Genomic DNA, 15,747 nt, shown 5'->3' on the forward strand with positions numbered 1-15,747 from the left:
GGAGCCAGGCTGCCTGGCAGCTCCATGTGCCCGCTGCTGACCCAGAGCTTCCCCTTCAGAATGCAGAGCGCACTGAAAACCTTTGCCGTGGACGAGACCTCCGTGTCGGGCTACATCTACCATAAACTGCTTGGCCACGAGGTGGAGGATGTGATCATCAAGTGCCAGCTGCCCAAGCGCTTCACGGCACAGGGGCTCCCTGACCTCAACCACTCTCAGGTTCTCACCCGCCCCAGGGGCAGGAGGGCCCCAGGCCTCAGGGTGCGTGCCGAGCAGCCCTCCGCCTCGTCTGCACCCCTAACGGCCACTTGTATCCGAAGGTTTACGCCGTGAAGACTGTGCTGCAGAGACCGCTGAGTCTGATCCAGGGCCCACCGGGCACAGGAAAGACCGTGACCTCAGCCACCATCGTCTACCACCTGGCTCGGCAAGGCAACGGGTAGGGCTCTGTACAGCCCAGGGTGGGGAAATGGAGGGGCCCAGGGTGCCTGGCGTGCTGATTCCTACGCCGTTGGTAGTAGATCTGGCCTCTGTGGCTGTTTTTAACAAGTAAGCTTGCACAGGGTAGGTTCATCCTCGGTTGTGTTGTGCCTGTGTGCACCTCAGAGCTTGGAAAGTCTTAACAGTGCGGTCAGGAGGTGGTGACGCCGGAATCAGGAGTTAGTGGGGAGTGGCATGCACAGTGTGAAGATCAGGAAGTTCCAGACCATCTACCTTGTTGCTCCTTCAGCACCATGTCACTCCTGGCTTTAGTCTTAGGGCTTGAGTCGGCTCCCCTACCACCTGTGATCCAAACAGTGGTCTCGCTCTGGGCTCTTCTCTGGGCGAGCGCTGACATTTGCTCACGTTTTACTGAAGGCCCGTGCTGGTCTGTGCTCCAAGCAACATAGCCGTGGATCAGCTGACTGAGAAGATCCACCAGACCGGGCTGAAAGTCGTGCGGCTCTGCGCCAAGAGCCGCGAGGCCATAGACTCCCCGGTGTCCTTCTTGGCCCTGCACAACCAGATCAGGAACATGGACAGGTGGGTGTCGGGTCCCTGGCCTTACAGTGAGACGCGTCTCCCCGGGGCAGGCCCTGGCGGCACCTGCCTCCCGCTCACACGCCGTGTTCGCAGCATGCCAGAGCTCCAGAAGCTGCAGCAGCTGAAGGATGAGACCGGGGAGCTGTCATCGGCGGACGAGAAGCGTTACAGAGCCCTGAAGCGCACTGCCGAGAGGGAGCTGCTCATGGTGAGCTCCTCACCTGCCCTGCTGCCCAGGAACAGGTCTGGGCCTTTGGGCTTTTGTCTTCTTCTCTTGTTCACTTGGGCTTCCCTGGCGGCTCAGACGGTAAAGAATCTGTTGGCAGTGCAGGAGACCTGGGTTTGTTCGCTGGGTTGGGAAGATTCCCCTGGAGAAAAGAATGGCAACCCACTCCAGTATTCTTGGCTGAGAAATCCCGTGGACAGAGGAGCCTGGCGGGCCACAGTCCGTGGGATTGGAAAGAGTGGGACATGGCTGAGCAGCGCTTTCAGTTTCACTTGTTCACTTGGGCCAAAGGACCTGTTTGGATACATTAAGTCCATGTGAAGTGCCGTTAGTGGGTTCTTTTCCATTTGAGGAGAGAACTCTGATGCTGTCCTCCGTGTGCTTCCTCTGAGGTCACACAGAGACATCTTATTGTCTGAAATGCACAAGTGTTTGAGGTAGATTGCATTCCCTGCCAGCCTCCCTGTTGCTGGACTCTGGAAGCCTGGTCTGTGCCTGGAGCCTCGGGCAGGTTCAGAGCACCATCTCCCGCTCTAGGTGACAACCGACTGAGACCACCGTTCCCCTGGCTCAGCACTGCCCCTCAGAGGCTGTCTCGAGGCACCACGCCCTTTTTAGGCGTGATTCGCAAGCGCTTAGGGTCACCACAGCCTGGACTGTAGATGCTGTCAGGAAGGGTGTGGACCAGAGCGGCGTCTGCGTCCCGTCCTGCCTGCCCTTTGGGCTCTGGGAGCCTGGACCTGCAGGTGCCCTGAGACCTGGCGCACTCTCTTCCCCAGAACGCAGATGTCATCTGCTGCACGTGTGTGGGCGCAGGAGACCCGAGGCTCGCCAAGATGCAGTTCCGCTCCATTTTGATCGACGAAAGCACGCAGGCCACCGAGCCAGAGTGCATGGTGCCTGTGGTCCTTGGAGCCAAGCAGGTGGGCCCCAGCGCGTCCGCCACGGCCTGACTTGGCGCTTTGAGTGCGTCCCTCTCGTTCTGTGCGGCACTTAGTGTGGAGGTTTGCGTTAGTGTCCTAGGCTCTGTGTTCCTGCCCTGGCAGAGCACAGAGGGGTGCACAGCAGGCCTTTGAGGGGTCTGCCAAGGGTGGGCGTGGCACAGAGTGCCTTCGTGAAGGTTCAGAGCATGTTCCACGTGTATGGTGGGCAGCTTTCCCACTCCAGGTCAGTGTCTTGGACTTGAGTTAGCGTCGATGGGTGGTTGTATGGACCCCAGTCCTCTTAGTCCCTGAGCAGATATGTGGGCCATCCATGTTTGAGCTGTGATGTGGGCCTCTTGTCGCAGCTGATCCTCGTGGGTGACCACTGCCAGCTGGGCCCTGTGGTGATGTGCAAGAAGGCCGCCAAGGCCGGGCTGTCGCAGTCGCTCTTTGAGCGCCTGGTGGTGCTGGGCATCCGCCCCATCCGCCTCCAGGTCCAGTACCGGATGCACCCCGCGCTCAGCGCCTTCCCATCCAACATCTTCTACGAGGGCTCTCTCCAGAACGGCGTTACCGCAGGTAAGCTTGGCCCGGTGCCGGTGTCTGGGGACAGTGCCTGGTCTCGCTTCCTTCTCAAGTGGCCTTACGTGGTGACTGCGTGTGTAGGGGCCCCTCCGAGAGGCGCAGTGGGGCAATGCGTGCTCTAGAGTGCAGGCCATTCTTGCGGCATGGGCCGGGGTGGGGGGTCCGCATCTTGGTAAGATTCGCAGAGTCAGCCGTGAGGATTCCGTCCATTGGTGCATCACACACAGAAGAGGAGGTAGCAGAGACAAGCGCCTGCCCCCCTCCTTCCTCTGTCTGTGCTTCTCGAGGCCTGTGCACGCCCAAGAGCAGACTTCTTCCGCGGTGGCCCTGGGGTGCTGGGCGCCTTCAGGCTGTGCTGATGCCTGTGGTGCACCCAGGCTGCTGTGTATTGCCATGCCACACACACTCAGGGCCCACACACTCAGGCCCTGTCCTGAGTTCAAAGCGAGGAGTACTCTGTTCACTGGTCCCTGAGGCGCGTTCTAGGGATCCTGTGTGGGAGAGGATCGTCTCCCGAGACGATGGGCAGGTGTGTGAGGTGCTTGAAGGAAGGACTCACATGCTAGTTACACAGACTGGACAGTCAGCAGGCGTTTTCTTCAAAGGGATCAAACCTGGCCTGTGGCTTCAAGGAAAACAACTCACAGTATTCATCACCAGTGATGAAGTATGAGACTTCACATCAGAATGAGAGTTTTGGAAAACACATGTCCCCTAGGTGAGCTTACTGTGTTTTCCAGGTGCTGAGTAAACTTTCTGATGAGATCGTGGTGGTGACACTTGTCAGGGGTGTCAGCCTTTGGAAGCCCTGCCTGACAGGGTGAGCAGCACTTCCCATTCCAACAGGTAGCAAAGGTGCTTCCACGTCACTGGGGGTCAGAGGCCACGCAAGTCAGGGCAGCGCAGAAAGGCCATCGTCCCTGAACCACAGGGCAGCCTCCCATCCGGTTTCCAGGTAGAACTGAGATAATCCCACGGCAGCAGGAAGGGTCTTAAAGATGCTTCCTGGGACTCCGCTGGTGGCCCAGTGGCTGAGACTGTGCAGGGGCCCGGGGCCAGCCCTTGGTCAGGGAACTAAGGTCCCACACGGTGCGAGTGAGAGTTCCTGTGCCACAACGAGAGATCTCAAGTGTTGCAGCTAAGAACTAGCACGGCCAAATAGATATTTGAAAACAAACATGCTTCCCTTTTCCAACCACGTGCATTTGTGAGGCCTGTCTATCCTCACATGCTGTGAGGGCTCCCAGGAGACTGGGAGCAGGAGTCGAGTAAGCTGGAGAGTGAAGTGAGTTGGTAAAATTCACTATATATATTTTCGTGAAATACTATTTTCCATAAAAATATTTTTAAGTTAATATAGTCATCTTTAAATGAATTTTTTTAATTATTTAAAATTTGGGGGGTTTAAAATACAATAAATATCGGTAGTTGTAATGCACAGAAATAATAGCTGTTTGGACTGCTCCGCTTTCAGAGTGTAACGAGATGCTGAGCACACCATTCGTTTGAGAACTGCTGGTTTAGAGTCTTGTTAATGCCAGCAGCCCATCACACCGGCTTTGTTTAGCCCACTTTGTGGATGAGGAGACTGAGGCGGGACGTGTGAGTGCCTGTCCATGGCACACGGCTGCTGTGCAATACAGTCCCGACCCTCGGAGTGCTGCTGGTCTGGTGGGTGGCAGGACTAGGAAAGGCCGGGTCACGAGGAGCTTGTTGGGAAAGCCACCGCCGGCACTGGCACAGACTCCCGCTGGCCTCGCTCCACCTTCTCCATGGCGTCGGCTCCACAGGGTAGAGGTTGCTGGCGATGCTTCACTGCTGGACCGTCAGTGTCTGGGACATGGCACTCCCGAAGTAACTTTTTAAAAAACTCTGAGGAGTGTAAAGAAGTGCCAGGCTTAGTGAGTTTTCATTAGGGGACCATGTTTGTTACCAGCACCTGCACCTGCACGCTGCCTCCCCAGCACCCTGCAGCCTGGCAGTGAGCCCTGTCTGGGATGGTGCTGGCGCCCTGCCCCGGGGTGGCCGACATCGGTGGTGTGGGCGTATCTACAGCCTGGAAATTAGCCGGCACTGGCTAGCCCTTGCCTTGTCCCTGGCAGGTGGTTAAACATTTGCCAGCGCCGAGCTCGCTCTAGCCACTGCCCTCACTTGAAACATTGAGTCTTTGCCTCATTATCAGCTTGACATAAAAGGGATCATACCGTGTGTCCTCACAGCTCAGGCCCTTCCTTCATCTGTGGTAGTCTATTTTGGTGCAAAAATTCCAGTTTTCTTACATTAATCTGATTAGGTGTACTCCAGTCAGAAATTCCCAAAAGAATGGGTGGACTGTCTGATTGGACAGACTGATTTTCAGCATCGTAAGGACTTGCAGAGGACTGAGCACTTAAGATGAGCATGAAAGAGCTTGAGGATGGTGGCAGCTCATACTTGGGGATGTCACGAGCTACTGTCCAGCTGCAGTCCCAGAGACGCTGCACGCAGGGCCTGAGAGAGTCCAGAGGCAGACCCGCCTGTCCACAGGCCCTGGTTTGAGACAAGACGTTGGGCGTCAACAGTGTCATTGTTAAAAGCCAGGTGTGGGTGCATATGAGTCCCTTAAGGTACATCATAAACCTTGTGAAAGGAGACAGAATATCTTCTTTACCCTGGGGCAGGCATAGGCCGCAGAAAACACTAACAGTGAGATCTGTTCTGCAAGTAAGCCAGCTTTGTACCAGGTATAGTGCTAAGTGTTGCTGGGAGTTTCGCTCAGAGGACCCCCGCCGATGGCCTCTCCTGGGACCCACAGACCTGGGTCAGTCGCTGGAGCCTGCCCTTTCCTGCTCTGCCGTGTGCCTCTGCCCAGGATGGGGTGGCCTCCACTCCGCTCTCCACCTCAGCGCGCCCAGACCGGCCGCACTTTGCTTCTCTAACAGGGTGTTTTCTTTTTTCTCCTCCACGATGCCAGCGGATCGTGTAAAGAAGGGGTTTGACTTTCAGTGGCCCCAACCGGATAAACCAATGTTCTTCTATGTGACCCAGGGCCAAGAGGAGATTGCCAGCTCGGGCACCTCCTACCTGAACAGGTACGCAGAGACTTGTCCGTGGTGCCTGCTGGCTTCAGGGACTGCGCGCCTGTGGTCTCGTGTAATGCGGTGGTGAACCTTGTCCTGGTTCCCTTGCGCTCATTCTGTTCACACTCTCAAACCAGCAGCGTAGGTCCAGCCTCATCTTTTCAGTGTGTATTTCCTGTTGAGCAGATCCTTTAGGAGCCCCCGTGTGAGTCTTTTCTGTCCCTCCTGACTCAGCTGGTAAATGGTGGGCTGCCCGGCCACGGGTGTGCCAAGCAGGGCCTCCACAGGGTTGTACTGGAGGCGAGGCTGCCCCTGGGCCTTCCACAGCCTCTAGTCCTGGGGGGGGGGTCTCAGGAGCCCAGAGATGGAGCCTGGGAAGTGAAAGCCTGACTTTCTTAGGACGGAGGCTGCAAACGTGGAGAAGATCACCACGAAGCTGCTGAAGGCAGGCGCCAAGCCGGACCAGATCGGCATCATCACCCCCTACGAGGGCCAGCGCTCCTACCTGGTGCAGTACATGCAGTTCAGCGGCTCCCTGCACACCAAGCTCTACCAGGTGCGTGCCCGCCTGCTCCGCCAGGCCCCGCCCCAGGCCCTGCCCTCCACCACCTGGCAGCGGGGGGCTTGCTGGCTGCAGGTCCCAGGCTCATCTGTGGGATTCGATGGTGCATTTAGATAGACTTTGTGCGGCCTGAGGGCTCCTTAGAGGAAGCCTGTTGGCTGACCGTGCTTACTGCCCCTGTAGGAGGTGGAGATTGCCAGTGTGGACGCGTTCCAGGGCCGCGAGAAGGACTTCATCATCCTCTCCTGTGTGCGGGCCAATGAGCACCAAGGCATTGGATTTTTGAATGACCCCAGGCGCCTCAACGTGGCCTTGACCAGAGCACGGTAGGGAGAGCTGCATCTTGCAGGGGCGGCCCCTCGTGCGTAGGAGGCTTTCCAAAGTGCTGGGAGGGGTTGGCCTGAGAGCTGCTCCCGGCCTGCTTCTCTTCCTGTCAGCTCTCACACCCCAGCCGCGCCTTGGGCTGTGGCACGGGGCGCGGCAGAGGGCTCCCAGCAGCAGTCTGGAGAGGACCTCTCGCCCGTGAGTGGTCTTTGTTTCTGTGTCCTGGTGGCTTTCTGTCCAATTGCCTTGTTCAGCTCTGGAATATAACTTTCGAAATAGTGAGGGACCCAGAGAATCAGGTGGACCCCATGTCACCCCCACATGAAACCAGATAGCAGCCACCCTTGTACCAGCTGCAAGCAGGACTCACATTCACATGTTGGTTCCCTCCCCACTGAGGGCACCTTGCTTTTCATTTGGTAGCCAGCATAGGCGGGGAGCCCCGAAACAGCTGATGAATGTAAGCTTTCCCCCAGAAGCTTGGCTTGGGCATCAAGTGCCCAGCCCATCAGAATGCCTGAGGCAGCTGTGGAGTCTGCCCCTGCCATGTGTGACTTAGTTGCCCAGGAGGCTGACTCAGGTCTGCAAATGAGGAGACTCGTCTCTGAGTTCATTTTCCCACAGAGATGTTTTGACATCTGGGCTCAACAGAAACCTGCCCTCAAACCCATGTGCAGGGTTGGCAGCTTACAGGATGGGCTCCAGTGAAAGTCACCCCAGTTTGCAGTTACCCAACCATCCCCAGCATTCCCAGAGGGCGCTGCATAGGCAGGCCAGGCGTCTAGGCAGGGAGGTTGAGGGTGGCTCTCAATGCTCCTGTGCGCTGAGAAGACAGGGGCATGGTGGGCAGGGTGCCAGGGGAGCTGCCTGGGCACCTTGTACTTTCAGTTCAGTCTCTCAGTCATGTCCGACTTTTTGCGACCCCGTGGACTGCAGCACGCCAGGCTTCCCTGTCCATCACCAACTCCCAGAGCTTGCTCAAACTCATGTCCATCGAGTCGGTGATGCCATCCAACCATCTCATCTTCTGTCATCCCTTCTTCTCCTGCCTTCAATCTTTCCCAGCATCAGGGTCTTTTCAAATGAGTCAGTTCTTTGCATCAGGTAGCCAAAGTATTGGAGCTTTAGCATCAGTCCTTCCAATGAATATTCGTGGTCGATTTCCTTTAGGATTGACTGTTTCGATCTCCTTGTAGTCCAAGGGACTTTTAAGAGTCTTCTCCAACACCGCAGTTCAAAAGCATCAAATCTTTGGCGCTTAGCCTTCTTTATGGTCCAGTTCTCACATCCATTCATGACTACTGGAAAGCCATAGCTTTGACTAAACTCTTGGTGCCTATCTCTTGCAGATATGGGGTCATTATCGTGGGTAACCCGAAGGCCCTGTCCAAGCAGCCGTTGTGGAACCACCTGCTGAACTACTACAAGGAGCAGAAGGTGCTGGTGGAGGGACCCCTGAACAACCTGCGGGAGAGCCTCATGCAGTTCAGCAAGCCCAGGAAGCTGGTCAACACCATCAACCCGGTGAGCGCCTGCCACGGGCAGGGAGAGCCTGCTGGGAACCCCTGCTCCCGGGCCGGTGTTCTGGGCCTGTGGCCGCGAGTGACGGCACGTGGGACTTGGGACGAGTACGAGCTGGGGGTGGGCTGAGAGTGTCAGTGTGTGAAGAGGAGCGGTGCGTGCTAGCCTGTCCCCGCAGAGCTCCCACGCCAGGTGTCTCGGGCGCTCTGAGGCTTCTCTCTTCTTGGCCCTTGTGGAACACTGCGTCACAGCTGGCACCCAGCCGCTCGCAGTCAGACCCAAGCAGCTGGGAGCTTGGTAAACCCATGGTGCTCTGGGGCTTAAGGAGTGGGTGCTGCCTGAGCTGTTGGGCATCAAAGGCTGGGTCAGGCGCGGAAAGGTGGACGAAGCCCGGAGCACGCGAGTGGCCAGCCTCTGGGTTGTCATCTGTGTGTACAGCTTGGCCACCTCCCAGGCCACCAGGTGTTTGGAAAGTTCCTCCTCCTGTCAGCATGATAAATTCCTCACTGACCTAAACCCTCTGCAGGGAGCCCGCTTCATGACGACAGCCATGTATGATGCCCGGGAGGCCATCATCCCAGGGTCGGTCTACGACCGGAGCAGCCAGGGTGAGTCTCTGTGGGGGACCGCCTGGCCCCGCACTTGTTGACTGTTCCCACGCCCACACCTTCCAGCCCTGTCACTCCTGAGTGACCTCTCATGCCTCTGTCCGCAGAAACCTGCCTGACAGTGAGAGAGCTTTCTCAGCTTCGCTTGTTTGAAATCAAATAATTGGTCTTGGGCAATTTCTCAAATGACAGATGTTTTTAAAATAATACAGCTCTGCGTACGCAGTGGTGTCTCAGCAAATCTTGTAGCTCGGTCAGTTTGCTTCTACGCCCTCACCCCACCCTGCCTGCCCTTTGCTCTCCTCCGTTGGGAGGGTCACACCTGCAGCCTCGTCTCAGGTTTTGCTGCTTTCCCTGAACTTCAGCTCCGTCTGTCAGACCTCAGGGTTGGGCGCACCGCCTCTCTAGCTGGGTGAGGCTTTTGTGTACTGTGTGCTAAGGCCGAGCCTGGCCCTGCTGCCTGGGACTCCTCCGGCCTTAGGCGGCAGTCTGTCGCAGGTCCCCATTCATCCCACAGGTCCCTGCCTCCTGGGACCCTTCCCCGAGCCAGCTGTCGTGGAGGGCCAGCGCCTCGCCCATGTACTCTCTGCCACCTGCCCACATCTCGCAGCTGCCTTTGGCCTCCCGCATGCTTGCCATTCCCCTCCAGGGCAGGTGGACCCCGGCTGCCCCTCTTCCATAGGAAATCGTTGAGACCCTTTCCCTGCCGCAGTGTTCTTCTGGTCGTTAGGCTCAGACTGGGGGTTGTGTTCTTAAATAACAACAGATCTTGTCACCATATCTGATGCGTCCCTGTGTAGCTGAGGGTGTCCTGGGTCCATCCTTCATCCCTGAGGCCCCCGTGGATCTTCCTTGACCACAGGTTGCCCTGGGGGCTTTTGTCTTCAGTGAGATCCACTGGTGTATCAAGCTTAGGCTTTTTCTTAGGGGTGGCAGGGTGGCAGTGGTACCATGTAATACAACATTTGCAGTAAAAAGGGCTGTTTAAAGACATCAGAAACGCAGCATGGTTTCCGTTTTCATATCCCTGATAGGCCAGTGGTTCCCAGAATCCCCCAGGAGAAAAAGTTCACTCCCAGACACCAGCCCCAGGAGGCTGTTGGGGGTGGGGAGGATGTGTTGGAAGACTCTGTATCAGGTGACTTTGCTGTCAGAGCACACCAGGAGACGCTGGGACAGACAGCAGTGAGAGGACAAGACAGACGTTCCCGCTTTGGGCAGAGCAGCGGGCAGTGGACTCGCTTGGATGCAGTGTGACGCGTGCCGTTCATGTTGTGTCTTACAGGCCGGCCCTCGAACATGTACTTCCAGACCCACGACCAGATCGGCATGATCAGTGCCGGCCCCAGCCACGTGGCTGCCATGAACATCCCCATTCCCTTCAACCTGGTCATGCCGCCCATGCCACCACCGGGGTATTTTGGACAAGCTAACGGGCCAGCCGCAGGTGAGCGCTGAGCGGGATCCCGTGGGAAGCCGGTTTGGCCTGGGCTAGGGTCACACCGTAGGGTCGAGCAGGCGTGCTTGTCTGTGAGGCTCAGAACCTCTTTCAGGGAACCCTGGACTGCTGTCTTTCAGGCCGCGGCACCCCAAAAGGCAAGACTGGTCGTGGGGGGCGCCAGAAGAACCGCTTTGGGCTTCCTGGGCCCAGTCAGACGAACCTCCCCAACAGCCAGGCCAGCCAGGATGTGGCGTCCCAGCCCTTCTCCCAGGGCGCCCTGACCCAAGGCTACATCTCCATGAGCCAGCCCTCCCAGATGAGCCAGCCCGGCCTCTCCCAGCCTGAGCTGTCCCAGGTGAGCCCTGGCCACATGAGCTTGAAGCAGCGCACACCCGCAGGGGTCAGAGCCGCCCAGGGAGCCACTCTCCCCTAACGACCTCCGCGTTGGGACTGTGGGTCTAGAACACTCCACACGCAGTCCTGGGTAGCACATCTCCAGTGGTGAGGTAACCAGTGTGGGTTTCCTGCCGCTTGGGCTTCGAGGTAAGTTTCCAGATAGTTCCTTGGGGCTAGTGGCGGCTTGGACACAGCAGGTTCTCACGGCCGGGAGGATGAACGCGCTTCCTCGACTCAGTGCGGCTCTCTCCAACCTTGTCTCGCAGGACAGTTACCTTGGGGATGAGTTTAAGTCACAGATCGACGTGGCGCTGTCGCAAGACTCCACATACCAGGGCGAGCGGGCGTACCAGCACGGTGGAGTGACGGGGCTGTCCCAGTACTAGAAGGCAAGCTGGCCTCTGGAGGAGGTGTGGGTCTCGAGTCCTCCAGGGGCCCGCCCACCCTGTCGCCTGTCACTCTGGGTCCCGGTGCCTCTGCTCAGCTGCAGGGGATGGGAGATGCATGCGCGCTCCTCTGCCACAGGCTTCTCCAGAGGGTCTTAGTGCTGCTTCTGGTGGGCAGCCAGGAGGCAGAGGGTCCCCTCACCCTGACAAGGCTGGTCACGAGGGTGGAGAGGGCCCAGCCCCTGGGTGCCTGCGGCACCTCTGGGTGTGCGTCTCGGTCCCTCGAGGGCCCCGTGTCCTGGTTGTCTGCCCATAACAAGGCCAGAGTGGAGTTAGAAGGCCTTGGGCCTGCCCCACCCGCCAGTGACCAGGGGCTGCGGGAGCTGGTGATGCTGGGAGCAGGGGCGGGGCTGTTGATTGCACAGGCCCCGCAGCCATGACTCTCAGCCACCTTCTCTCTGGGTGGGAAGTCAGTGGTCTGGGCTCCCAGCTGGCCACTGGAATGGGGGAGCCTTCCAGGCCATGTCTGCGAGCTGCCCTGGCTCCCACCTGTTCTAAAGCCTCTTGCCCTCCCTCTCTCCCTGACAGGTGGCAGCGGAAGAGCTAAGCTATGTGGCTTAGTCCATCAGCATCTTATTCTGGGTAATAAAAAATAAAAATAAATGGATACCTGTTTTCCACTGCTAAAACTGAAGCACCACTGTGAGCAACAGGAGGGAGAGGAGCACCCGAGGGAGAGAGGAGCCCGAGACAGAGCGAGCGCCCACTGCTGGCACGTGGCGGCAAGGAGCCGGAAGGGAGCGCGGGAGGTGGGGCGGCCGCGGAGGACCGCCGCCAGCGAGCCCCGCCAGCCCCGCTCGCGAGGAGCCCAGCTCGCCCGCCGTATCCACACCTGGGTCTGCGACCAGGGCGGAGGGAGGAAGACCCTCATCTCAGAGTAGCCCTTTCCTCTGTTCTTTCTTTACTTTTCTCTTTTATTGAAAGGGGACTACGTTTTAGCAGGAAAAAACTTGGCGTTTCTGTGCTGAGCAGGCTGCTTGCAGTGGTGGCCATGCCGGGAGAGCCCCGCAGAGAGTGGGTTCTGTCCACACCGGCTCTGATACCGCCGCGCTCATGCTGCCTGCGTTCTAGGAGGGTTTTCATTTCAAGAAAATATGGTGGTTTGTGTTTTTCTGTTTGTTTTTTAAAAATTCTTTCTAAGGAGTACTGAAAAATATACTTTGCTGAGTTTGTCTCTCAAATCTTAGTGGTGGGCCTGGGAGATGCGAGAAGCTTCCAGAAACGAAGTTTAAACATGCCAACACAACTCAAGATTAGAATCAACGCCTGCGATGGGACGAGGATTGTTTTCAGTTTTTAGCTTCCAGCAGCTTCTCCCAGCGCATCAGGGCAGTGAGGGAGCACAGTCCTGGGCCGGGCAGGCAGCTCCGAGGCTCCGCTGGACTCCCAAGAAGCAGAGCGCCTCCCGTGCGCTGTGGACTTGGCCCCACAGGAGGGGCTTCAGGCCGGACTGGCCATGAGGTCAGAAGGCTAGAAGGTGGCTGTTCCCTGGCCAGCTGCTGCTTCCCCAGGGTCTTTCCTGAGGATTTGGTGAAAGGCAGCAGTCAGGAGGACCCGTCCCTGTCCCCAGGGAGGCCCCCACCACCCCTGAGGCCAGTTGGAGTCACTGAACGCCCCCCCCACCTCCACCTTGTTCCCCACCTGCCCCACTAGTTTGGAGCCGCTCTACACACAGGCACAGCTTTGATGAGGTGGGGTCATTTGTGGGAGGGAGACAGTAAGTTTCCAAAATAAGTTGAATTTGTGCTAAAGGGCGTGAAAGAATTGGTCACATCAGGTGTTACACGGGGCCTCTGCCTGGGTCTGAACTGCAACTCGAAGTTACTGTTGCTGCCCGAGGCCCCCCGACGCCCAGCTCTTCGCACATGGTGGGGTATTAGCCGCCTCGGCCGGCCCTGGTTGGGGACCATCTAGCCCTAACCCTGCCTGTCCGGGCCCTGGTGCCCCTGACCCCACCATCCCCCTCCCAGTGTGCCTTATCCCACAGCCTCCAGCTGGCACACGGGAGAGAGGGGACGCAGGCCCCCTTCCTCTGGCACTCAGGAGGGCGGGGCACGGGCTGCCACCTCTGGCAGGCCTCTTGTCTATCACCTTCGCTGCAGGGCCTTCGGCCCCCCGCTTCTTTTGGTAGCTGCATAGTTTGGATAGGTTTCTGCTGTGACCCCTCGTGTGCCGTCCCGTGGGTGACACACCCACCACCCTGTTCTGTTCCTGGGAATGCTTTGCCTCTGCTTTGTGCTGTTTGCTTTTTTCTCCACCTTAGCAGCAGTCACTATAAGTTCCCCAAATTAGAAAAACATCTGTACCAAGGCAATGTAACTTTCGGTTTTTGGTCAATTTGTTTTAAGCTCTTTTGTCACCAATAAAATCTTAATAAACATCTCTTGCTTTCACACTGGGGCTGGATAACTGCAGGGGTGTGTGGCAGAGCACTTGCCGGGGGAGGAGGGGGGAGTCTGGCTAGTTGAGGATGTGGGGTTCAGAGCCACCTTGATGACAAAGCTGAGACAGGGCTTGAAAAGGGCCTGGGCCGGGTGGTTCCTAGGTTTCAGGCACGTTAGATGTTGGGCTCTGGGACGGTTTCTCCCGTGGCAGCACTGTTGGGAACCCCCACCTATTACCCTCGTGGTCAACGGTGATGGTCAATGGCTGCCAGCCCCCCACCCCCCGGGGCCACGTAACAAGACCAGTGGGGACAGCTGCGCGGACCACGGAGTGTTTATTGCTTGTCCCCCCGCCCCGCCCGCCCCTCAGCGACAGCCGCACTCGTCCACCGCCATGTCTTCGTAGCGCCGCAGCACCACGTTGTCGCTGTTATCGAAGAAGAGCACGGAGATGGGCGACAGGCGCGCGGGCACGCAGCAGGGCAGGCCGGCGGCGCCGGGGGCGGCCGCGTGCATGAGCGTGCGCAGCACCGCGTGGTTCAGCGCGGGAGCCCCGCCAGCTTCAGACAGCACCGCGGGCAGAGCGCACTTGCCCTGGCAGTAGTTGGCCAGGAAGCCGCGAGGCGCGATGACCCAGCGGTGCCAGCCCACCTCGCGGAAGCTCACGTAGAGCCGCCGTGCGCGACACGAGTCCCCGGAGCCACCACCCACTGGCGGCTCGGCCTCGCGCCGCGGCCGGGCCAGGGAGTGGCACAGGCGCTGGTCGAGGGTCACCAGCAGCAGCGAGGCCTCGGCCAGGCGCGCGCAGGCCGCGAGGGTCCGGTGACGCAGCGCCAGCGTCAGGCGGAGGCTGCGGGGCGCCGAGGCGTTGCGGGCCCAGATGGAGCCCAGCAGCTCAGCACGCACCGGCTGTCCCAGGGTGGGCACCACCTGACGGAGCCCCACCCGCCCGAGGCCTGCTCCCGCCGGCGCCACACTCAGTTCCCAGCCGCCGGTCGTCCCCGCTGTCGCCTCCGCAGCCGCGAAGCGCACCTCCAGGCGGGCCTGGCTCGGGCGCTCGGCTGGTTCCACGGCCGACAGGTCGAAGACGACGGTCCACTCAGGGCACTGCCCTGCGGCTGAGGCGGGTTCCGGGGAGCGGGCGGCCGCTCCTGGGAAGAAAGGGAGAGGGCTTGGCTGGCGCTGGGTCCCCTCTCGGTGCTGGCTGGCCCACGAGGGGGTTCTGGGTTGGGGGCTGCAGAGAAAGGTGAGCGTCCGGAGGTGGGGCCGCACTGTCGGTTAGAAGGCGTCAAGTGGTGTGAAGCGCCAGGGGGTGGGGGAAGGGCATCACTCGCGAGGAAGAGGCCCTACCCAGTTGGGGTCAACCCGCGGCTGGGGACTTCGGCAGACAGGGGACCGCGTGCGGGGATGCGGGGAGATCGGCAAGTGGGGGATGAACGAAAGCCCGCCTGGGGCCAGGGGAACCGATGCTGGGGCGGGGTGGCATCAGCAGGAAGGCATCAAGTGGTGTGAAGCGGCAGAGGGGCTGTGATGGAGTGGGGGCAGGGCTTCAGCTGCAAGCCAGGGGGCCCGGCTCGGAGTACAAGAGCCTGGCTTTCGGACCGCTCCCTTCGCTGTCCCCCATCCCCTGTCTCCACAGGTGTCCACGCGCAGGACCGCATGGAGTACTGAAGCCCAGGTTGCTTGCGGGCTGGACGGGATGGGTGGGGATCCTCAGGGCTCTTCGGCCTCCCAGACCCACGCCGCCAGCGCAGACCCCACTCACCGCTGTCCAGGACGTGGCGCACGATGTTTCCGGCGACCCCCAGCTCCTCCACGTGGCACGGCCGCAAGGTCGCCCTCGGGGACATCCTCCGCGGGTCCGCCCTGGCCTCCTGGTGGTCCCGGCGGCGGAACAGGCGCCACATGACAGGGGGTACGGGCCGGGATTTGGGGGCGCCCCGGGGCACGTCGGGCAATCCGAGAGCCTGGAGCAGGGCGGCGGCGGGGCCCGGGGGCGCGGGAGCGCAGGCCGGGGGTGATGAGGGCAATAGCAGGGCCAGTAGGAGGAGGACTTGGCGGCCCGGACGGCGGCACAGAGGTGGCATCTTCCTCACAGGCAGCGGCCGGGCGAGTGCTCAGGGCCTGTCGGGCTCCCTGACCTGTGGGCTGGGGGCGGGACCGGGGTCCCTGGAGAGATCTGGGCTGGGTCAGGGTCCCGGGGGGTGTGGCCGCGATCCTGAAGCCGAATAGGGACCAACTGCGGGGGC

General features: G+C 59.5%; 2 protein-coding genes across 3 annotated transcripts in view; one reads left to right on the plus strand and one right to left on the minus strand.

The window, feature by feature from the left end:
• The window catches only part of UPF1 (UPF1, RNA helicase and ATPase), a 33,325-nt gene extending 19,818 nt beyond the window's left edge, over window positions 1–13,507 (plus strand). For both annotated transcript variants that reach the window (XM_018051458.1, XM_018051459.1), the window contains exons 10-24: window positions 60–219; window positions 321–439; window positions 859–1,023; window positions 1,117–1,231; window positions 2,029–2,172; window positions 2,538–2,751; window positions 5,711–5,828; window positions 6,216–6,372; window positions 6,562–6,704; window positions 8,052–8,226; window positions 8,750–8,831; window positions 10,117–10,278; window positions 10,410–10,627; window positions 10,935–11,057; window positions 11,643–13,507. In XM_018051458.1, the coding sequence (XP_017906947.1) occupies window positions 60–219; window positions 321–439; window positions 859–1,023; window positions 1,117–1,231; window positions 2,029–2,172; window positions 2,538–2,751; window positions 5,711–5,828; window positions 6,216–6,372; window positions 6,562–6,704; window positions 8,052–8,226; window positions 8,750–8,831; window positions 10,117–10,278; window positions 10,410–10,627; window positions 10,935–11,054 (2,092 nt within the window). In that variant the 3' untranslated portion in view covers window positions 11,055–11,057; window positions 11,643–13,507. The remainder of the gene's footprint in view (window positions 1–59; window positions 220–320; window positions 440–858; window positions 1,024–1,116; window positions 1,232–2,028; window positions 2,173–2,537; window positions 2,752–5,710; window positions 5,829–6,215; window positions 6,373–6,561; window positions 6,705–8,051; window positions 8,227–8,749; window positions 8,832–10,116; window positions 10,279–10,409; window positions 10,628–10,934; window positions 11,058–11,642) is intronic.
• GDF1 (growth differentiation factor 1) lies at window positions 13,308–15,662 on the minus strand. Its single transcript, XM_018051460.1, has 2 exons — window positions 15,264–15,662; window positions 13,308–14,649 (listed from the first exon to the last, which is right to left on the minus strand). The coding sequence occupies exons 1-2, from the start codon at window positions 15,583–15,585 to the stop codon at window positions 13,865–13,867; spliced, it is 1,107 nt and encodes a 368-aa protein (XP_017906949.1). The 5' UTR covers window positions 15,586–15,662; the 3' UTR covers window positions 13,308–13,864.

The sequence above is a fragment of the Capra hircus genome, chromosome 7, assembly GCF_001704415.2.
Source record: "Capra hircus breed San Clemente chromosome 7, ASM170441v1, whole genome shotgun sequence".
Lineage (NCBI taxonomy): Eukaryota > Metazoa > Chordata > Mammalia > Artiodactyla > Bovidae > Capra > Capra hircus.